The sequence below is a fragment of the Mesocricetus auratus genome, unplaced genomic scaffold, assembly GCF_017639785.1.
Source record: "Mesocricetus auratus isolate SY011 unplaced genomic scaffold, BCM_Maur_2.0 Super-Scaffold_100009, whole genome shotgun sequence".
In the NCBI taxonomy this organism is placed as follows: Eukaryota; Metazoa; Chordata; class Mammalia; order Rodentia; family Cricetidae; genus Mesocricetus; species Mesocricetus auratus.
Genome location: NW_024429193.1, coordinates 66,418,994 through 66,442,564, shown reverse-complemented (window position 1 = coordinate 66,442,564; position 23,571 = coordinate 66,418,994). Strand labels below are relative to the sequence as shown.

Below are 23,571 nucleotides of genomic sequence, written 5' to 3'. Positions count from 1 at the left end.
GAGTCTGTCATTTCGACTCTCTCTTTTTTTTTTATTTATTTATTTATTTATTTTGTTTTTTTGTTTTTTTGTTTTTCGAGACAGGGTTTCTCTGTGGCTTTGGAGGCTGTCCTGGCACTCGCTCTGTAGACCAGGCTGGCCTCGAACTCACAGAGATCCGCCTGCCTCTGCCTCCCGAGTGCTGGGATTAAAGGCGTGCGCCACCAACGCCCGGCTTCTCTTTTTTTTTTTTTTTTCTTTTTTTTTACTTTATGTATTTTATGTGTATGGATGCTCTACTTGCATGTATGCCTGTATGACAGAAGAGGGCATTGGTTTCCAGTGCAGATGGTTGGGAGCCATCATGTGGTTGCTGGGAGTTGAACTCAGGACCTCTGGAAGAGCCGCCAGTGCTGTTTTATATCTGCTGAACCATCTCTGCAACCCAAAACTTACTCTTTTGTTGTTGTTTGGTGGGTTTTGTTGTTGTTGCTGCTGCTGTATTATTCTTCGAGGCAGGTCTCTCTGTGTAGCCATGTCTGTCCTGGGAACTCTCTGTAGACCAGGCTGGCCTCAAACTGACAGATTCCCTGCCTTGGCCTCCCAAGTGCTGAGAGTAAAGTCTTGTGCCACTACCATCTAGCTTTGAAGACTAACCCTTAATTCTATGAAATTATTCAAAATCGATCATTTTAATTACTTTAAAAAATAATAAAATATGGTTGGGATGATGGCTTATCTGTTGGGATCACTGGCTGTTCTTCCAGAGGACCCAGGTTCCCTTCCTAACACCCTAGGAACCATAGTGGCTCACTGTCATCTGTGACTCCAGCTCTAGGAGATCCAGTGCCCTCTTTTGATCTCCATGGGCACTTCAGGCACAGGGTATGCATACATGCAAGCAACATTCAAATAAAGGAAAAAATTTTAGAGTTGGGCATGGTGGTACACACCTGTAATCCTGTCACTTAGAAGGCAGGAACAAGGAGTTTGAGACCAGCCAAGACCACATTATGATGTCCTGTTTGGGCTAGGGGAGTTCCCCAGTTTTTTCACTGAGGGTGTGTGTGAGTGTGAGTATGTGTATGATGGGGTTAAAGCACATGTGCCACAGCACACATGGGACTAGAAGACTCTTTCTAACTTTACATGGCTTCCAGTGATTGAAGTCAGATCACCAGGTTTGCACAGGCCAGGCACCTTTACCTTCCCCTGTTTTAGTTACTTGTTTGTTTTTGTTTTTGTTTTGTCTTTCAAGACAGGGGTTCTCTGTATTTTTTGGAGGCTGTCCTGGAACTCGCTCTGTAGACAAGGCTGGCCTCAAACTCACAGAGATCCACCTGCCTCTGCCTCCCAAGTGCTGGGATTAAAGGCGAGCACCACCAACGCCCAGCTCTTTAGTTACTTTTCCACAGTTTATTCTAAGATTTTTTTGTGTGTGTGAACTAAAACAATGATGCCAAATGCATTATGGGGAGAAAAAAGTCATAGCTGTAAAGCCAAAGACTTTTCTCATATATATGTGTATATATATATATATATATTTGGGGGGGGTTCGAGACAGGGTTTCTCTGTATTGTTTTGGAGGCTGTCCTGGAACTTGCTCTGTAGACCAGACTGGTCTCGAACTCACAGAGATCTGCCTGCCTCTGCCTCCCGAGTGCTGGGATTAAAGGCGTGCGCCACCAACGCCAGGCAAGGATGGCGTTTTAAGGTCACCATTGGCTGCACAGTACATTGCAGGCCAGCCTGAGCTAGCTACATGAGACAGGTAATGTATGAACACCTCTAATCAGCACTGAGAGGATGAAACAGGGAGATTGCCATCGGTTTGAAGCCAGCCTGAGCCAGAGTGAGGCCCTGTTTCAAATAAATAAGTTACTAAGTAACTTCTTTAGAGAGTCTTTGTTTCTTGTTTTGGACTTAGAGACAGGGTCTCATGTAGCTCAAGCTAGCCTTGAAGTTACTATATTGCTAGGGATGACCTTGTGAAAAACCTCGGCATCAAAGCGCCAGGCACTGAATCGAACCCTCTGCCCAAGAACCGGGGCCAGACCACTGGCTGCAAATGCAAGAGGTGATTTATTGAGTACACAGGCGCCTGCGGATGCTGCTGCAACTCGGGTGCAGAGCATACCGGGCTTTCAGGAAGTACAATATTTATAGAGTTTCAATGGTTACATAAGTAACAGGCATTTCATTGGCTCATCTTGGGGGCAGGGGTAGTTCCCACGGACTAAGTTTCCTGGTATTACTTTATGAAAGACCCAGGCATACTTCAGCAATTATTATCCTGGTCCCATGACTACTATGGTGATCATAGACACAACTGGGGGCAAGGGTAGTTGCCAAGGACTAGGTGTCCTGGTATTGTCATATGAAAGTTCCCAGCACGCTTCAGCAATTATTATCCAGGTCCCATGATTGCTATAGTGATCAGACACAATTGGGGGCCAGGGTAGTTGCCAAGGACTAGGTTTTCTAGTATTGTCATATGAAAGTTCCCAGCACGCTTCAGCAATTATTATCCGGGTCCCATGACTGCTATAGTGACCACAGACATCCTGTTTTGAGGGTGAAACACCTGGTCTGGGTTTCTTTCATTAGGCAACGGCCTGGCCTTGCTTTTCTTTTCCTAGGGGGCCCTGGGTAGGGGTCTTTCACTTGAACACCCAGTACTCCTTTCTGTGCCTCCAAAAGATAAAGAGGGGCAGGCCAAGGGGAGCATATGGCACCATATGGATGTGGAGGACAGGACAACTTGTGGGTGTCCATTCTCTTTCCAGTTGTAGGTCCTGGAGCTCAAACTCGGCTTGATAAGGCTTTGCACAAAGAGTCTCCATCTACTGAGTCATCTCCCCAACACAGAGAAAAATGAATTTTCTCAGAATTTTAAATCCTTTCAGCAGTTTGGTTGTTAGAATCTCTTTGAAGTTGCAGCCAAACAGTTCAAATTCTAGTCATTTACTGATTATATACATCACTCACTGGACTGGTAACAGAGATAGTCTGGACTGAGTGTGGCCAGATTCTTGGCTTCTTACATGGATTTTCAAAATTAGCAAATGATAGGATAGGTCACATTACTGTCAAGGGTGACCTCAGGCCAAATGCTTGACTGTGGTCTTCTTTTCTGGGCTCCAGAGATATAGGAGTTTGGATATTAGTGTCATAGTTTGAAGACATTCTCTTTTTTAATTGACAGATCAAATTATATAACCATTTTTATTTTACACTTATCTCTTCCTATTATGCATCTTATTTTAATCCTGTGTACCTCCACTTGCGCATGGCCATCACGTGGTAGATAGAGGGTTCTTCCCTAAAAGTTCGTTTTAAATACACATTTTGTCATACTGTACATGCATTTAAAACTAGTTTAGGCTAGATCAAATCGCTTAACTTGATAAGTGGAGTACAATTGAAAAGAATCTAAATTTGATGCTCTGTTTGGTTTGGTTTTGGTTTTTCGAGACAGGGTTTCGTTGTGTAGCCTTGCATGTCCTAAAACTCCTTCTGTAGTACTTGCTGACCTCAAACTCATAGAGATCCACCTGTCTCTGTCTCCCAAATGCTAGGGCTAAAGATGTGACCACTGCCCAGCCAAGTTTGATATTTTTAAGAGAAGGAAAAACTTCCATTGTTCAAAGTAGGATATGTATGCCCCTCCATAGAGTAGGGGTCTGTCTTAATTTGGTTTTTATTGCTATGAAGAGGTACCATGACCATGGCAACACCCATAAGGAAAAACATTTAGTTGAGGGGCTTGCTTACATTTTCAGATTTTCAGTCCATTATCATCATTTCAGGGAGCATGGTGGCAAGCAGGCAGATGGGATGTTGGAGGAATAGCTAAGAGTCTTGTACGCAGCAGGAAGTTGACTGACCCACTGGGCGGTATCCAGAGCATGAGAATCCTCAAAGCCCGCCCCCACAGTAGCACACTTCCTCTAGCAAGGCCACACCTCCTAATAGTGCCATTCCCTTTGGTGGCCAGTTTCTTTCAAGCCACCAAAGGGTCCTGTCTTACAAGTTAACAGGTGAGTTTTTCAGAGAGGGATATGTGACTATGATCCGTTAAGTATCTCATGATGCCACTTGTTAAAAGAGGGGTGTGGCCCAAGCAAAAAGTTCCTATGATTGCCTGCTTCCAAGCAAATTCATGAAAATAAAAAGCTTTATTTGGCACACTCTTTAATCCCAGTATTTAGGAAGCAGAAGCAGAAGAACTTGGTGTTCAAGGCCAGCCTGTGTTGCTAAACTTGCACGCACACACATGCATGCCCTCCCACAAGCCATTCTGCTCACATTCGTTTTGACAAGACTTTATTTAGCAGTACTGCAAGGACAGGAGCTAGAAATAGAAACTGTATTGACTGTAGCCTGGACTCCGCTCATGTGATCACACATTCCTTTAAAGATTTGTTTATGTTTAAGTGTGTAAGTCTGGAGGAAGATGTCACATACCATGAAGCTAGAGTTAGAGGAGGTTGTGAGCTACCTGGTAAGGAGCTAAACTCAAATCCTCAGCAAGAGCAGATATAAAGGGGAAAAAGAAAACAATGTGTTGATATAGAGAGAACAAGAAAGGTGGAGACTTGGGAAACCAGCACAGGACTGTTCCAGACCGCCTGATCATGGGTGTCAGTTAAGAGGCCTGTGCAGTCTATGGGGCCTCTGGCAGTGGATCACAAATGGACTTTGGGAGCCCACTTCACATAGAGGGATAATCTCTCAGCCTAGACACATGGGGGAGGGGCTAGGCCCTGCTACAATTGATGTGACAGACTTTGAAGATCCCCTGTGGAAGGCCTCACCCTCCCTAGGGAGCAGAAAGGGGATGGCATAGGAGGTTGTTAGGGTAGGGGAGGGAGAGGGAACTGGGACTGACATGTAAAATAAGTTTGTTTCTAATGTAAATGTAACAAATAAACAAGAAAGAAAGAAAGGAAGGAAGAAAGAACGAAAGGAAGAAAGAACGAAAGGAAGAAAGGGAGGCTGGCCAGACTCATTTTCAAGTGCAGCTACTACACTATGTAGCATTTACCCCACTATATATAAACACTAGTGTTCTCTAGTTTTTATCTAGGGGAAGAGAAACAACTACCTGCCCACTAATTCTACTTAATGTCCTAAAGGAAAATAGAAAGAAAAAATGACAGGAGTCAAGCTGGGCAATGGTGGCGCACGCCTTTAATCCCAGCACTCAGGAAGCATAGACTGGCAAATGTCTGTGAGTTCAAGGCCAGTCTGGTCTGCAGAGCGAGTTCTAGGACAAGCTCCAAAGCTACAGAGAAACCCTGTCTCCAAAAAAAAAAAAAAAAAAAAAAAATGCCGGGAGTCAACTGGCAAAGAAAAAGATCATCAAATTAGTCATTTCCTAAAACTGCTTGTCACCTTCTCTTTGCAGATGTCTTCATGACCCAGTTCTCTGCCCTGCAGACAGCAAGATCTGTTCGAACAAGACGCTTGGCAGCTGCGGAGGAAAACCTGGAAGTGGCTCGGGCAGCTCGCCTAGCACAGATCTTCAAAGAGATCTGTGATGGTATCATCTCTTACAAAGGTATGCGTCTCACTCACCCTCTCCTGAGAAGCCCCACACCTCAAGAACCAGCAACACTGTAGGATTAGGAATTTAGGGGATGGATTTGTTCTTCTGATAGTTGTTAACAGATAAAAGATTTTAGATTTTTTTTTCATTTTCATGTGTATGGGAGGCTTTGCCTGTGATCTGTGTACCACATGCATGCCTGTTGCCTGCAGTGGACAGAAAAGGACATTGGATTCCCTGGAACGGGCTTTACAGGCAGTTGTGAGCTGCCATATGGATTCTGGGAATCCTCTTCAAAAGCAGCCAGGGCTCTTAACTCTGCATCCTCTTTTTTGGTTGGTTTGTGTTGTTTTGTTTTTCAAGACAAGGTTTCTCTTGTGTAATAGTCCTGGCTATCCTGGAACTGCTCTGTAGACCAGGCTGGCCTCGAACTCCCTTCTGCCTCCCAAGTGCTGGAATTAAAGGCTTACCCTCTTTTTAAAAAAAAAAAAAATTGGGAGGTAGGCATGTGTCCTGTCACAACCCCAAGGACCGGCCAGTACGGATGCCTGAATACTAACATGGACCATCACATCTGAGCAAGAAAAAGATAAATTTTAGTAAAATAATATAAGCCAAGTGAACTGATAGGTGGTTGTAATTCAAGCTACTCTTTTAAGCAATGAGTTCTAGACCAGTTTAAACAACAAAATAAGACCTCCACCTCAAGTTGAAGAAAGGCAGCAGGCAAGCAAGCTGGCTAAGGTTCATCCTTGTCTTTTAGCATGTGTGTGCTAAACCTTGTATTCTTTTGCAGATTCTTCCCAGCAAACCCTTGCAGCTCCACTTTTGAATCTTCCCCCAAAGAAAAAGTAAGTACATGTTTGTGATAGCCTTGCAGAGCTCAGTGGAGGGTTGTGCACCAACTTGACAGCCTGCTTTTTGTTTCAGGAACGCTGACTATTATGAGAAGATCTCTGACCCCCTGGATCTCAGCACCATAGAAAAGCAGATACTTACTGGGTATTACAAAACAGTGGAAGCTTTTGACGCTGACATGCTCAAGGTCTTTCGAAATGCTGAGGTATTTGCTAACATCAAGCACAAACTTAAGAAGTTTGGTCTGAAGAGTTTAAGTTTCGTGTTAGGAAATACAGTAATTTTGTTTTAATTACTGCATCTGTTTGTTTGTTTTGTGTGAGCATATACATATCACAGCATGTATGTGGAGGCATCGGTTCCATCATCCTAGCATGTGGGTCCCGAGGATCAAACTCTGGTTATCAGGCTTAGCAGCGAGTACCTTTTTACTTGCTGAGCCGTCTTATCAACTTGACAGTAATCTTTTTTAACTTTTGCATCAGTGTTTTACCTGCATATATGTTTATGCACCATATGTGTGCAGTGTGCACTGAGGGAAGAAGAAAGCATCAGATCCAATGGAACTGGAGTTAGAGATGGTTGTGAGCCTTGATGTGTGGGTGCTGGGAACTGAACCTTCTCTATAAGAGCAGCTAGTAGCCGGGCATTGGTGGCGCACGCCTTTAATCCCAGCACTCGGGAGGCAGAGGCAGGCGGATCTCTGTGAGTTCGAGACCAGCCTGGACTACCAAGTGAGTTCCAGGACAGCCTCCAAAGCCACAGAGAAACCCTGTCTTGAAAAACCAAAAAAAAAAAAAAAAAAAAGAGCAGTAGTACTCTTAATTACTGAGCCATTTCTCCACACCCAAAACAAGTCATTTTCTTTAAGCACTCTTTGACTATGCATTACATTGTGCAAAATAACGTAACATCCCATTTATTAAAAATATTCTGGCCAGGCTGGAAAGATAGCTCAGCAGTTAAGAGCACTGGCTGCTCTTCCAGAGTAACCAGGTTCAATTCCTAACAACCACATGGCAGCTCACACTGTCTGTAACTCCAATTCTAGGGAATCTGGCATTCTTACACAGATAGATAGCCATGCAGGAAAAATACTAATGTACCTAAAAATAAATCCTTAAAGAAATTCTGGTCAAATATAGTGATGTATAACTTTACTCCCAGCATTGGAACGCAGATGCAGGTAGATCTCTGTAAGTTCAAAGGCTGCCTGGTCTACAGAGAATTCCTTACAGTAAGTTCCTGTTTGACAGAGGTGGTGGGGTGGGTTCTCAGTCAGCAAGATTGCTCTTCAGGCAGAAGTGCTTACTGTACAATCTAGCAGCCTGACTTTGTTCCCAGAAACCACAGTGTAATGTTAGAAGAAAAGAACTTAACTCTGCTAAGGCATTACCTGATCTATATGCATGCCATGGCATATATGCGCCCACATAGCAATAACAATGCTTTAATTTAACAAATTAACTCAATCAGTAAACATACTTACACTGTACAAGTATTGATCCCCAAAATATATGTGAAAATGCCAACTATGGCCAGATACAGTGTCACACACCTTTAACCCCAGCATGAGTGAGGCAGAGGCAAATGGATCTCTGTAATCTATAGCGTGAGTTTTAAGCTATCCAGGGCTACATAATGAGACCCTATCTAAAAAGAAAAGCCAGGTGTGGTGGTGTGCCCTTGCAGTCGCAGAGATGAGGAGGCAGAGACAAGAGAATCCTGGGGCTCACTGGCCATCCATTCCATTCTAACTGGTTAACTCCAAGTCAAAAGAAGGTGAAGTGGGGGCCTAGACAGATGGCTCAGTGAGCAAGAGCACTGGCTGCTCTTCTATAGGACCTGGGTTCAATTCCCAGCACCCACATGACAGCTCACAACTGTCTGTAACTCCAGTTCCAGAGTTCCTGACACACATGGCAAAACACCAATGCACATTAAAAAAAAAAAGTGGACAGGATTCTTTAGGATGATACCTAAGCTCTTCCTGTGACCTACACAAACAGGAAGGCAGGCAGGCACACATGCTCATACACACGCACACACAGACACAGAAAATTCTGGAATGGAAAATTAAGTCATTTGTCAAAAACTATAATCCTTGTAAAATTCTAATTTTACACTGAACATTTATATTGTATATTTTTACCAATTTATTGTATACCTGTCATATCTTTGTTCATGAAAATATGTACATATGAGACCAAGCATGGCGGCTCATTCCTGTAATCCTAGCACTTGAAAGACTGAGGCAAGAAGGTCAGCTCAAGTTTGAGTTGAGACCAGGCTGTAAGTAAGAGCCTACCTCCAAAAGCAAGCCTAGAGTATAAATGAAATGCTATGTAGTAGCTTAACAAAGGCGATTCCCCAGTGACTTTGAGATACTTTGGAGAGCAGAACAGGCCATTGCGGTACAGACTGAAAGACAAAATGAGAGGGAAATTAGGATGTAGGAGAATAATTAGAGCAGTCTTGAATTAGAACATAGTTTCTATTAAAACCCAGATTCCATAGACATTTACTATGTGCTCCAAGAATTTGCAAAACAAAGGCAAATGGAAAATTTCTGCAATATATTATGTTTGCAACAGTAATTGAAATTTAATGACCTTGACAGGTATTCAATAGCAAAGCATACTATCTAAATTCTAATTTTGATTCATTATAGTTCAATTTGTTAGCCAAAATGGGAGAATAAAGAAAATCATGCTGCCTCTGCAGGTATATTTGTAAGCCAAAATGAAAAGAACAAAAAATGATCTTTTTTTTTTTTTCCTTTCTTCAGAAGTACTATGGGCGTAAATCCCCAATTGGGAGGGATGTTTGCCGCTTACGAAAGGCCTATTACAATGCCCGGCATGAGGCATCAGCTCAAATCGATGAAATTGTGGGAGAAACAGCAAGTGAGGCAGACAGCAGTGAGACCTCGGTCTCTGAAAAGGACAATGGGCATGAAAAGGACGATGATGTCATCCGATGCATCTGTGGCCTCTACAAGGATGAGGGCCTCATGATCCAGTGTGACAAGTGCATGGTGAGTGTTGGCAGGGCATGCAGAAGCCTGGTCCTGATGTCAGCTCATGGTTCTTCCTTGGATTTGAAGTGCAGGCTTTTTATGAACTGTAACTTAGCACAGCTTTTGTTTATCCTATCATTTAGTCTTCTCCCTTTTTATTTTTCATTTATGTCTTCCTTCCTGCTGCTTTCTGCCCATTTTAACCGTACGTTTCTCGTAAAATCTGTACTTAGGAGGGTAGTGTTTTGTTATAGTGCTTTATCTTGAACGTGAATACAGGTAGATCCCATTGTATCTGAGTTCATCCACGGATGGCTCCCACTGGAAAAAGCCATGGCCTGGACTCAACTTGTCGAGTTCTGCATACCTGTGCACTTGTTAGTTTATTTGCTCATGGGGCTATGAATAGTACATGAGATTCTTGAGAGGATAAAGTCAAGTAAGCCTCAGGGGTAATTCTTTATGAGTATAGACCCTTTCATAGTAACTGTAGCATTAATAGCATTACATAGCAAGTGATAGTTGCATAGTATATTTATCTTCATTTTCTCTCCTCATCTTCCATTTTATTTGGCCAGATCTGTGTATTAGAATTGATGTGTATACTTTTACTAAGACATTTTTTTAAATTTGTTTCTTACATATACAGTGTTCTGTCTGCATTTTTGCCTGCATGCCAGAAGAGGGCACCAAATCTCATTACAGATGGTTGTGAACCACCATGTGGGTGCTGGGACTTGAACTCAGGTCCTCTGGAAGAGCAGCCAGTGCTCTTAACCTCTGAGCCATCTCTCCAGCCCTCAGACATTGTTTTACCTCTTATTTTATCATTTATCATTTTATCATTTACTTCTACTTCTCACTCATCCTCTTAGGGCTTTATTTCTCTTTTCCTTTGCCCTGTCCTGTTGTGTTGTGTCACTATCATTATTATTTCTTGGGGCTTCTCTCACTAAGTGTGACCCCCTTGTCAAGTGTGCCTGTGTTTGTAGGTGTGGCAGCACTGCGACTGCATGGGTGTGAACACAGACGTGGAGCACTATCTTTGTGAGCAGTGTGACCCTCGGCCTGTGGACAGGGTAAGCTAATCCACAGTTAAAAGTGGCATGTGATCCTCCTACTCAGACTCGTTCAACCTCTCCATGCCTCATCTTTACACTGAGGGGGCAATTCTTGCCTGTCCTTTTCTCACGAGTGTGACCAATGGGAAATAAAATACTTAGGACCTATGAAAGAAATGACACTGTGTAAGACTGAGCGGAGCGTGGTGCACATCTTTAATCTCAGCAATGGGGAGTCAGAGGCAAGTGGATCTCTGATTTTGAGGCCAGTCTTCAAGGGAAAAAAAGAGAGAGAAGAGAAAGGGTACTATATAAAAAATTAAGATTTGTTTCGGAGTTAGGAGCTCACTTTGTAGCCCAGGCTATCTCCAAATTCACCCTTATCTTGCCTTAGTCTCTCAGTAGGAGAGACATAGTTCTAAGTGCTGTTTCTGTCAGGTAGTGTTGTGTTGAAAACAGCCCTTGACTCAGAGTTATTTACTGAAGTAAGAGTCAGTGACTTGACCAGGTTGGATGCCTTCTGGTCTTGGTACTGCTCTGTGTGTATGTGTGGTCTTGGGCTGTCATTTTATCCACTTAGGCTCAGTGGATAAAAGCTCCTGCTACTAAGCTTCAAAACCTGGGTTTCATTCCAGGAATCCACATGGTGGAAAGAAAGAGCAAACTATCCTCTGACCTCCACATAGTGCTATGGCAAGCACATACACATACATATATTCACACACAGTAAATCAATAAATGTGTATTATGGGGGGGGGCACGGGAGGAGGGGAGGGAAAGGGAGAGGGACCTGGAACTGACTTGTGAAGCAACCTTGTTTCTTATCTAAATTTAAACTGAAAAATAAATAAATAAAAGACAATAAAAAAAAGATTGACACAAAAAAAAATAAATGTGTATTATGATCTTGATTAAGTCATCTCCACAAAAAGAAGGATTTAGGCAACATTTCTTTTTAGTTTTCTTTTTGTTTTTTGAGACAGGGATTCTGTGTGTGACAGCTCTGGCTGTCCTGGAACTAGCTCTATAGACCAGGCTGGCTTTGAACTCAGAGATCTGTCTGTCTGCCTCTGCCTCCCAAGTGCTGGGACTAACGGTGTGCACCACAACCACCTGACTTAAACGGAAACTTTTAAGTTTTAGTTCTTTCCCTCTATCAAATTGAGATCATTAGACCAAGTGTAATAATTCTAGCCTTTCTCCATTGACTTTCTGCTATTCAGGAGGTACCCATGATCCCTCGGCCCCACTATGCCCAACCTGGCTGTGTCTATTTCATCTGTTTACTCCGAGATGACTTGCTGCTTCGTCAGGGTAAGTACAGAGGCCCAAATCCCACTGACCTTCCTGAGTAGTGGGAAGTCTAGGCTCTGTGCGTGGTGGTTATCAGCCTGCATGGCCTTGAATAGACACCCTTAAACTCATCATTACTCTGCTTCTAACATATATACCAATTTGTAGAAACAGCCTTACAAAGCTAATTTTATTTTTATTTGAAGGCTTTTTTCCCCTTTACCATTATCCTCTCTTAATCTCCTTACCCCTTCCACCAAACCCCTTCTCAAAAGTCCCTACTGTGTGTGTTCTACTGCATTTCATTAGAACTATCTACATGAGCATGGGTAGAAGGATATCATGTACTTTAGCAAGGGAAGCTTACTATAGGCTTTTCTCTGAGGACTGTGACTCTGCACCCCACTTCCCGAGCAACCATTAACTGTCTGTAGTCCTCTGGGATGGTGAGGCCTTGTGAGTCCCTCTCCTTGGCTTGGTCGCTTTTGTTTGGTTGCTTGTGTGTTGTTGTTGTTGTTTGTGTCTTGTTTTGTTGTTACTGTTTTTTTTTTTTTTTCAGACTACAGCTCAGACTGGGCCTCAAACTCGTGGCGATCCCCCTACCTCTGCCTCCCAAGTGTGGGATAATAGGCATTAGCTTACCCTGCCTGATGTTTTTTTTATTTTTTTATTCTTAGCTCTTTGGTCTTTTGACTCTTTTTTTTGCGGGGGAGGGGTCCTGCCACCCAACTCCCTAATAAATCACACACATGGAGACTTACTATTTCTTATAAATGCTCAACCTTAGCTTGGCTCATTTTAGCTCGCCTTTCTTAACTAAAATTAACCCATGCACCTTTTGCCTCTGGGCTTTTTCCTTTCTCTTGCTTCAGTGAAATCTTACTTTCACTCCTACTCCTTGGCTGGCTGGGTGATTGGCCCCTGCTATCCTCCTCTCCTTGTTCTGTCTTGCTCCTTCCTTGTTTCTCCTTCTATTTATACTCCCTGCCTGCCAGCACTGCCTATCCTCTCTCCTGCCTCACTATTGGCCAGTGAGCTCTTTACATCAGGTGTCTTAGACAGACAAAGAATTATAGCTTCACAAAGTTAAACAAATGCAGCATAAACAAAAGTAACACATCTTTATGGTTAAACAAATGTTCCAGAGCATAAACAAATGTAGCACACCTTAAGATAATATTCTACCTGGGCAGTGGTGGTGTGCGCCTTTAATCCCAGACAGGCAGGTGAATCTCTGTGAGTTCAAGGCCAGCCAACTAGGGCTGTTAACAGAGAAACCTTGTCTCAAAAAACCAAAATAATACTAATGCTATTCTACAACAGCCTGACTTATACTAGTTTTACTTTGTCTGTTTCTTTGCTGTGCTGGTATTTGACCCAGAGCTTCAAACATGGTAGTTGAACACCTTACAACCAAGCTGTGTCCAAGGTCTCTATAGTCATTTTAACCTAGTAGAGCAGGTGTGCTGTCACAAGGTCTTTAACCCATCTGGAGCCTGGTCTACTTATTGAATTCTAGGCCAGCCAGGGCTACATAGTAAGGCCCATCTTCAAAATAAAGTAATAGCCGGGCAGTGGTGGCGCAGGCCTTTAAACCCAGCACTTGGGAGGCAGAGGCAGGCAGATCACTGTGAGTTGAAGGCCGGGCTGGACCGATAGCCTCCAAAACAATACAGAGAAACCCTGTCTCGTAAAAACCAAAAAATAAAATAAAATAAAAACAAAGTAATAATAAACTTAATAAAGAGAAAGTACAGAAAAATAAAGAGGGCCTTCTGTAATTAGAATTGATAATAGTTGCCATAAGGCTGCTACTTTTATTTTCTCTTGATCTCTTTTGTAGTACTTGGTATTGAACCTGGGTCTTGGCTCATTTAATTACTGGGCTATCTGCCTGCCCTCTCCATATTGTTTTAGACCCTGGATCAGATTAAAGGATGCCTTAAGGAATACATTCATGGTCAATGCTAATGTTCTCCTTTGTTCTGTGCCTTCCTAGGTGATTGTGTGTACCTGATGAGGGACAGCCGACGCACACCTGATGGCCATCCAGTCCGACAGTCCTACAGACTGTTATCACACATTAACCGAGATAAACTTGACATCTTTAGAATCGAGAAGCTTTGGAAGAATGAAAAGTATGTGCTGGGTCCTCTCTTCTTCCAGCTGTGTCCTCCAGGAAAGTGGAGTATGCACTGGAGTCTTACTCGTAGACTTAACCTCTCCTTTCTCATTTTCCCTTTTTTTTTTTTTTTTTTTTTTTTTAAAGAGAGGAACGGTTTGCCTTTGGTCACCATTATTTCCGCCCCCATGAAACCCACCACTCTCCATCCCGTCGGTTCTATCACAATGAGCTATTTCGGGTGCCACTCTATGAGATCATTCCCTTGGAGGCTGTAGTTGGGACCTGCTGTGTGTTGGACCTTTATACATATTGTAAAGGTAAATGATGAAGGCTTGTTGAGAGGTGGTCTTTGGGACTGGAGAGAGAGCTCAGCAGTTAAGAGAACTTGCTGCTCTTACAGAGGACCCAAGTTCAGTTCCCAGCACCCACATGGCAGCTCAGAACCATCTATAACTCCAGTTCTAGGGGACCCAGCACTTCTGGCTTCTATGGGTACCAGGCATACACATGGTACATATACATATATACAGGCAAAACACATCTACTTATTTATTTTTCATTCATCCACTTTGCAATAGGATCTTACTATGCTACCCTGGCCTAGAATTCACTATGTATACTAGACTGGCTTCAATTCCAAAGTCAGATCCAGCTGCCTGAGATTACAGACAGGTGTATGTGCACCACCATACCCACCTAATAAAGGTATTCTAATGTGTAAACACAAGGATGAAGGGAGGGAGGTACTCAGAAAGAGTTGGTGTGAGCTTCCCTGAGACAGTCCCTTTTCTTTTACTTAGTGCTTAGCACTTAAAATCACTTCCCCCCCTCCCCTTTTTTCAGGTGAGTTTGGTGGATTGAACTCAGGTCATCAGGTTTGTTGGCAAGCTCTTGGTCCCAACTTTATTTTTCTTCCTCTTTTCAGACAGGGCTTCTCTGTGTGTCCCTGGCTGGCTTGAGACTCACTATGTAGACCAGGCTGGCCTCAAACTCAGAGATCCACCTGACTACCTCCCAAGGGCTGGGATTAAAGGTGTGTGCCAACGCTATTACCACCCAGCTCCAACATTTTAAAATATTAATTTCAAAATCCAGGTGCATCACATTTTACTACTTATATACTTAAACAAGCATAAGTTTCCTTAACTGGAAACCAGATTTTTCTGAGTTTTACAAAGATCAAATATATACAAATGCTCTAGTTTATGGCTACTTTGATGTGTGTTTGTACCATGATTGGTGAGAATTTAGTTGCCTGTATCTTTATTTCATTATCGTAGCAGAATCTTGACAGCAGTAACTATTGTGTTCCACACTTACAAACTGCTCACGGCTCTGTGATTAGGAAAGGATCAGCTTTCTAGCATGTTTCTTCACATTCGTGACTCTGCCTTCCTCATGACTTCCCATGAACCATTCTTTTCCTCAGAGTATTTGCTCAAAAATCCCGGCAACACTCACTCTACATTTCTGAGGGTTTTTACATTCTGTTATTCCATTCCACTGCTATGTTCCATCTCCTTTTGGATATGAGTGCTTAAAAACTCTTTCTTCTCCAACCACAAAATGCTTGTTTTTCCAGCCTTTCCCAGTGGCGATAGTCTCTCCTCTTCGTGGGTCTGTCTCCTCTCTCAGAGATAGTTGTCCACTGGGCTGCTTCGGGGGACAAAGGAAAGTCAGATTTACTGATGTTTGTTTCAGATCTTTCTTTTTGTTGTTTTTGAGACTGGGTTTCTCTTTGTAGACCAGACAGACCTCTCTGGACTTGAACTCAGAGATCCTCCTGCCTCGCTAAAATTAAAGGTGTGCACCACCACTCTTTAGATCTATTTTACTTTTAATAATGTGGTGATGTGTAGGTATCTTTATGTGAGTACTGGTGCCTTCAGAGGCCAAAGGGAGGGTGTAAAATCCCCTGGAGCTGCAGTTACAGACAATTATGAGCCATCTCACCTGGGTACTGGGAACCAAACTCTGGTTCTTTGTAAAAGCAGCATATACTCTTAGCAGCTGAGCCATCTCTCTGGCCTAAGAAGTCAGATTCTGTAACCGTGTTTGAATTTACAGGGAGACCTAAGGGAGTAAAGGAACAAGATGTATACATCTGTGATTACCGACTTGACAAGTCAGCACACCTGTTTTACAAGATCCATCGGAATCGATATCCTGTCTGCACCAAACCCTATGCCTTTGATCATTTCCCCAAGAAGCTCACTCCCAAAAGAGATTTCTCAGTAAGTTACCTTTTTTGTTGTTGTTGTTTTTTTGTTTTTTTGTTTTGTTTTGAGGCAGGATCTCATCACTTTGCTCAGCTGACCTTGGATTTTTAATTCTCTTGCCTCTATCTCCTGAGTGCTGGAATTACATGTGTGACACGGTGAGGCCTCCCTATTCTTTCCTTTTTTTTCTTTTTTTACAATAATATGTATAGTGAGTATACACATGTACAAGTACAGGTGAGAAGGCCAGAGGAGACTGGCTTCCTTGTTCTACTGCTCTCCACACTAATGTCTTGAGACAGGGTATCTCACTGTACCTGGAGCTAATAGCCATCAAACTCCAGTAATCCTACTGTCTTTGCCCCAACACCCAGCACTGGACCACACCCTGCTTCTTTATTTGAGTACTCAGGTCCTCATGCTTGTATGGTGAGTGCTCCTACCTCCTGAGTATTCTCCCCATCCATCTACATCTTCCTTTTTTGCATATTCATAATTTTTAAATGCCAGGTGTGGTGGTGCACTTGGGATGCAGAGACAGATGGATTTTTGTGAGTTCAAGGCCAGACTGATCTACATAGCAAGTTCTATACCAACTAGGGGTACATAGTGAGACCCTGTCTCAATAAATGCATACATAAATATATACATAATTACATAAAATGATAGTATCCCTGAAAAATCTTCTTATTTTTATGTTACAGGGTCTTACTGTAATCTAGTTTGCCTCAAAGCCATTATGTGGCCTAGGCTTATGTTGAGCTCCAAAAAATCCTAACTCTAAAAATATCCTTTGATGCTTATTCTCTTTTATGTCTGACTAAAAAATGTAAGGCATGAAAACACAGGCCATTAGTGGCAGCCCTTCAGATGCAGAGGCAGGTTGAGCACTGTAATTTGAGGCCAGCCTGGCCTATGTAGCAAGTTCCAGGGCAGCCAGGGCTACATAGTGAGTCCTTGTATTAAAAAAAAGGGTGGAGCATAAGATATGGGAGTGGACTAAATGGCTCAGTGGATAAGGGCACTTGCCTCAGACCATGAAGACCTGAGTTTGATCCCACAACCCACATAGTAGGAGAGAACCCTTCACACATGAGCTGTGGTGCTCACATATACAAACATAGCACACTAAATAAATAATTTTAAATAGAAGACAAGATCGTTAAATGTAATCTGGAAAGTAGCTTGATGATGGAATACTTGCTCATGTTTGCATTTTCATTCTCATCTCCTTCCTGGGTATTTTTTCTAGTTGTTGAAAACACTGACCAGTGATTTTGGTTCAACTGCATAGGATTTTGGTCATTGTCATCTCTTTGTTATTTTGAAATCCCAGGTGACACCTCATCCTGTGCCTTCTTTTAAAGTGAGAGTGGTAGTCAGCTTTCTGTTATTATGGTAGATGTCCTGGGGTGATCTGCTTAAAAGAAGGGAAGCTTTATTCTGGTTTACAGAGGTTTCATCCCAAGGTTTCTTAGAGTAACTGCTGTGGTCCTCTAACAACACAGTATATCATAGCAGGAGCATGTGACAGAGAAAGCCATTTGCCTTGTGGAAGTTAAAAAAAAGAGATAGGCAGAGAGAGGAAAGTATCAGCATCCTAATAACCTACCCATAAAGAAAGAGATACAAATAAATAAGTCATCCAAATTGCCTTCCTTACCCTAGTGTCCCCAGATCAGATCCAGCATTAATGTGCTCCCCCCTTTTTTTTTCTGCAGCCTCATTATGTCCCAGACAACTACAAGAGGAACGGAGGGCGGTGAGTCCTAGAAGAATGTGAGGGTTCCTAAGGGGTTAGCCAAGAGCTAATGTAGAGCCAGAAAGCTGTTCTCTGTAGGTAGCCCTGAGTAATGCCATCACTGAAATGGGCAAGGTGTTAGTCCCATTACACACCCTTAGAGGAGAAAGAAAGAAAGCTTAGAGCCAGAGCTGCAGATGGACTCAGGATCCCTCTTTCTCTCTATAACATGATGGTCTGTCTCCTTTTGATGCCTCTATTAAAGAGGTTGAGTCAGTATTGCACACTTTGCACTGAGCAGTGTGAGCTTAGCAGTTTAGATTTTTGCTTGTTTTGTAAATGAGAAGGATGTTCCTCATGCTTTTCTATTGTCTGTCAGGTAAGAGCATAAATAGCCACTACTTGGGCTGTAGAAGTGACTCAGTGGTTAAGAACCTGTGCTGTTCTTGTCAAGGACATAAGTTCTGTTCACTGTACCCATGTCAGATTGTTCATGGCCACCTGTAAATCCCGCTCCAGGGGATCCAACACCTCTCCTGGCCTCCATGGGCACCTGTACTCATGTGCATACACACATAATTTAAAAGATGGTGACTACCCACTGCTTTCTCCATAACTATAAAAAGTGAAGAAATAATAGGTAACACAGAAAAGTAAACTCCACTTAGACCCTATTGTGGTTGACTGGATATCGCAGGCTGTGTTCCCTTCCTTTGCGTGAGTCAGTCAACAGCACCTCAGCAGCTTTCCCAGGCCTGGTATGTTTTATGGGGTTCTATCCCATTTTTGCTTCAGATTTCTGAGATCAAGAAGAAAGGTTTAATTTTACAAATCGAAATGAAGTTCGTTTCTGAGTGGTAGAGCACTAGCCTAGTTTACACAAGTACTAACATAAAGGGAAAATTAAATTCAGAGGAAAGTGATGGTTTGTACTAATCTGACATTCGGATTTTTTAACTCAAGCCAAGGCCATAATAAGCAGACTCCAGGGTCTCAAGCCATCCTTAGCCTCTAGCTTTCATTATCCCACCCTGTCCGAGTGACTTACTCAGCCTCGCCCTGAACTCACATATCTTTTTGGCAGATCATCCTGGAAGTCTGATCGCTCAAAGCCACCCCTAAAAGACCTAGGACAAGAAGATGATGCTTTGCCCTTGATTGAAGACGTGCTGGCCAGTCAGGAGCCAGCAGCCAGTGAGACGCCCAGCCCTGAGGAGCCAGAGCAGGAAAGAGTCCCTGCCGACATAAGTGACAATGGACAGAAACCAGAGGAAAGTAGTCAGGAGCCCCAGCTAGCCAGCACGCCTGAGGAGAGAAAGCACAGCCAACGGGAACGGCTCAACCAGATCTTGCTCAGCCTCCTTGAGAAAATCCCTGGGAAAAATGGTAAGACTTGGGGCTGGAAATATGGTGCAGTGGTTAAGAGCACTGGCTGCTCTTCCAAATGTCACAGATTCAATTCCCAGCACCCACATGGCAGCTCACAACTGTCTGTAGCTCCAGTTCCAGAGGATCTGACACACTCACACAGACATACATGCATACAAAACACCAATGCAGGTAAAATAGAAATAAATTAAGTCATTTAAAAAATGTTAAGATGCGGGCTCATAATTAGGCTTGAAGACAGGTGAGAAGTAAATGGAAAAGTAGTAAGAAAACTATATGTGTGCTTCAGTGTGTGTGTTTGCATGTGTGTGTGTTGTATTGGAAAATAAACCTAGTACCAGAACAACTTCAGATTACTACACCAGTGTGGAACATGTTCCAAGAAAATGCCTTTGTTCTTAAACATGCCTTAGTCGTGTCTTCAGCACAGGGCCAAGCCGAGATGGCGTCTTTCTTTTTGGCGGGGAGGGTGGGGGTGGTGGCAGCATGAAAACAAAAATTTAGGACTAGAGAAAGACCTAATTGCATTAGGCCAGAAAAAGTAAAATAATTGCACCATTGAGTTCTCTGTAGAGTGCAAATCCAGATGGAGGTGTAGAGAGTGGTATTTGATGGCCTTTGGTTCTTTTTTCAGCCATTGATGTGACCTACCTTCTGGAGGAAGGATCTGGCAGGAAACTGCGAAGGCGCACTTTGTTTATACCAGAAAACAGCTTTCGGAAGTGACTCTCAAAGGAACGAGAACTTGGAGCATCTGGGATCCAGTGAAGCCAAGAAGTCCGGGCTCCTGCTCTCTGAGTGTGGACAGGGGCGGTAAAATTCCGTCCAGGCAGGGGGAATGTGGTCACATCTTTGACATTAGGTACTTACTAAACCTTGGAGCTAGTGGAGAGGGAGAGGAAGTAGGCTTGTCTGAGGCAGCTGAGTTTACTTCTCCTCTTGATGGCTTCATCCCACGGCTGCTGTAGAGAGGAGGACCACACTAGGGATAGCCAGAAGCTGTTGGGACTTTCCGGCACTTGATACTCCTCAGTTTGAGTTTTTCCAGGCTGCACTCTGACCCTGCAAGCACTAAGAATGCTGCTTCCTATGACCAGGTGTAAATTCAAACTCCAAACGGAAGGACCTGGATCCCAGGCCTATCCCATTTTTTCTCTTTTAGCTCTAAGAGCTATGTCAGAGACCTAAAACAGATGTCTTAGTGGGGCCTCTCCTAAGTTCCTTGGGTCAGGAAAGTTCTCTCTTCCTTCTTACCCAGCCAGGTCAAAGCACTTAGAACTGCTGCCACTCTCCACACCTCTACCCCCAAAATAGAATCAATAGTATCCGGGGGTAGGAGAGACCCCTATGGGGTCAGAAGGGCAGTATTTGTAATTATTTTTGTTTTACCCTTCATAACCTGCCCAACGTATTTTTTCCTACTGAGAAAGCCAAGCCCCGTCAGCGCACACGCTGCTTCTCTTCTTGTGTGTCTGCTGTGCTGTGCACAAAGATTTATTTCAAAAAACAAACACTTTTTCAAACTACATAAAAACTCTAAACTTCTCCTCTAATGAAACTCACTACAAAACTGTTGAGCAGTGTTCACTGTCAGAGTGTTGGTTGTAGATTATCAATTGATGAAAACACTACTCTTACTTTCTTAATTGTATAGTTTCCAGTGTCTGTTTCCTCACCACTAGTTCTGACTCCCTTCCACCTTTCTGGATGACATCATCATCAGGAGGTATATCCAGGGTCTCCTTCCCTCCCAGTCTCTTGACCAGAAGTTCACAAACCATACTGTCTCCTTTACAAATAAAATTCAAATACATATGCATATACATTTTAGATGTTCTTATAAGAGAAAACATGGTTTTTAAATGTGCCAAGTGTGTGTGTGTGTGTGTGTGTGTGTGTGTGTGTGTGTGTGTGTGTGTGTGTGCTCGCGCGCGCGCGCGCTGTGGGATTGTAAGCAATACATTAGTAAACATGTTCTCATTACTCTTTTCTGATGCTGGACCAATGATGTCCTGACTGTACATTTCCTTCCCCTTATGATGACGACGCTCTGACCATCTAGGTAGAAGCATTTGACCACTTTCATTCCACTGATTTTCTTTTTCTCCTTTCTGTGTTATTCTTAAGGGAAAAAAAGAGAGAAGGGGGATGCCATAGATCCCCTTGAGCAGAGAAAAAGCAAAATATTTTATTAAAGAAAAAAGAGAAATTAAGAAAATAGTTTGGAGTATTTTCTTACTGTAGAGAAGCATTGTACATTACCACGAGACCTGGGTATAAGATACTCACGTGTGGAGCTCGGGATCGCATGTCCAAGCCCATCTGAGTGGTTTCTTTTGTTTCTCGTTGCAGGGAGCGGGTGGGAGGGAGGTAGGACTAAGGGCACTTTGAGGGTCTCCTTTTAGTCAAAAGCAAGAAAATGACAAGAAAGAGCTTAAATTCAATGTTTTCCTTTAGTAGTGTGAAACACTAAAATTTTAAAAAAGAAAAAACTTTGTAAAATGTAAGAACAGAAGCAAAAGACACTATGCTGTCATTTTATCTTTCTTTTGTTGAAAGATTAAAAACCGAAATGTTTTTAGACAATCAAATGTTAGGTAAGTGCAAAAACTTGTTTTTCTTACTGGTGTAGAAATTAATGCCTTTTTTATTTTTCAGTTATTTTATAATAACAAAAACAACCCCCAGCTGCCAGGTGGGTTTTGGTCTTTGAAATGCGGGGCAAAGCACTACATCACTGCAAATAGATACAGTTAGTCTGCATGTCTGTAGGCTGTGTGATTGCGGAAAATATAAATGCTGCTAATATATTTCCTTTTTACAGAAAAGCATATCTAAATAGATGATTGTTTTGATGTTAATCTTTGTAAATTATGTATTACCAATTTTAACATTGGATGTAATTGCATAAAGGCTTGCATCTCAATCCTTGAAAGTCTAGCATTAAATGGAAACAACTTTTCCTAACTGTGGAGTGGTTACCTTGCTATTTTTTTGTGCCTCTTCCTGCCTTCCAGTATCTCCCAACATTATCTCCATCCTGTTTCTAAGATCTCTCTGAAACTCTGTCATCAGTACTCTGGGCCCCACATGAGACTTTTCCTCAATTCTAGGGTCTGTCTAACTGGACTCAGCCTGACCAGTAAGCAGCCAGTGGTTTTCACACCAGGCACCATCTGCTTGTCAAACATACTGTGCTGTTCTGCTTTAGGTTTTATTTTGAGACCGTGTCTCACTATGTAGCCCTGGCTGGCCTGGAATTCTCCAAATGTACACCAAGTTGGCCAAGGACTCAAAGGAGCACTGAGATTGAAGATCTATGTCAGCATGCTCAGCCCCCACTCTTCTTTATTTAGGTACGCTGAGAGCTGCCCAGGTCCTGTACACACCAGGCAGACACTGAGCTACCCCCTAACTGGGTCGTGGGGTGGTGGCAGTGGTGGCACACACCTTTAATCCTAGCGCTTGTGAAGCAAAGGCAGGCATATCTCTGAATTCAAAGCCAGCCTGGTCTACAAAGTGATTTCTAGGACAGCCATAGCTGTTACACAGACAAACCCCATTTGGGTAGTAGATCAGTATTTATACCTGGCACACAAATGGACTTTGCATGCCCATCCCACAATGAGGGATGCTCTCTCAGCCTGGACACTTTGGGGAGGGCCTAGGCCTTGCCCTGAATGAAATGACAGACTCTGGAGATTCCACATGGAGAGCCTCACCCTCCCTGGGGAATGGAGTGGAGACGGGGGGGGGGAACCTGGGATTGACATGTGAAGCAAGCTTGTTTCTAATTTAAATAAAAATTATTTTTTAAAAATCTTAAAATTAAAAACAAAACAGGGCATTGGTGGTGCACACCTTTAATCCCAGCACTCGGGAGGGAGGCAGAAGCAGGTGGATCTCTGTGAGTTCAAGGCCAGCCTAATGTACAGAGTGAGTTCTAGGACAGGTTCCAAAGCAATACAGAGAAACCCTGTCTCCAAAAAAAACAAAGTAAATAAGTATATAAAACAAAGACAAGGTTTGGCTTCCCAAATTCAAGGATTATCATCCATGTGCTACTACATCTGACTACAAGGCCACATTTTTTGTGCTCTATGTATAGATAGTGTCTACCATAAGTAGCTTCCATGTACCCATGTATTAATGTTCATAGCAGTGCTTTTTAGTAGGGTTTGTAGATAAGAGACTGAAGTACTAGCAGAGGTAAGTAACTTGTCTAAGGTCAGTCAACCCTCATATTAGCCATTAAGTTATTTCCGATCTAAAGAAGCAGAAACTGAGGCGTGGGTTGGTTAAGTAACCTGCCATAGGTATCTCATCACTGGTGTTG

General features: G+C 42.9%; 1 protein-coding gene and 1 long non-coding RNA gene across 6 annotated transcripts in view; one reads left to right on the top strand and one right to left on the bottom strand.

Annotated features, from left to right (window-relative positions):
- Ash1l (ASH1 like histone lysine methyltransferase) overlaps window positions 1-22,202 on the top strand; it is a 139,155-nt gene extending 116,953 nt beyond the window's left edge. For 3 of the 5 annotated variants that reach the window (XM_040752421.1, XM_040752420.1, XM_040752419.1), the window contains exons 17-28: window positions 5,390-5,542; window positions 6,327-6,381; window positions 6,461-6,593; window positions 9,177-9,425; window positions 10,400-10,486; window positions 11,692-11,782; window positions 13,761-13,899; window positions 14,031-14,203; window positions 15,954-16,120; window positions 17,827-17,867; window positions 18,931-19,232; window positions 19,870-22,202. In XM_040752421.1, the coding sequence (XP_040608355.1) occupies window positions 5,390-5,542; window positions 6,327-6,381; window positions 6,461-6,593; window positions 9,177-9,425; window positions 10,400-10,486; window positions 11,692-11,782; window positions 13,761-13,899; window positions 14,031-14,203; window positions 15,954-16,120; window positions 17,827-17,867; window positions 18,931-19,232; window positions 19,870-19,961 (1,682 nt within the window). In that variant the 3' untranslated portion in view covers window positions 19,962-22,202. Of the gene's footprint in view, window positions 1-5,389; window positions 5,543-6,326; window positions 6,382-6,460; window positions 6,594-9,176; window positions 9,426-10,399; window positions 10,487-11,691; window positions 11,783-13,760; window positions 13,900-14,030; window positions 14,204-15,953; window positions 16,121-17,826; window positions 17,868-18,930; window positions 19,233-19,869 lie in introns of those variants that run through there. The other 2 variants (XM_040752422.1, XM_040752423.1) reach the window with 2 other exon arrangements.
- Window positions 15,133-15,980, bottom strand: LOC121142437. The gene is made up of 2 exons (XR_005879467.1): window positions 15,840-15,980; window positions 15,133-15,542 (listed from the first exon to the last, which is right to left on the bottom strand). It is a non-coding gene; the product is annotated as an uncharacterized LOC121142437 (long non-coding RNA).
- Window positions 22,203-23,571: the final 1,369 nt, after the last annotated feature.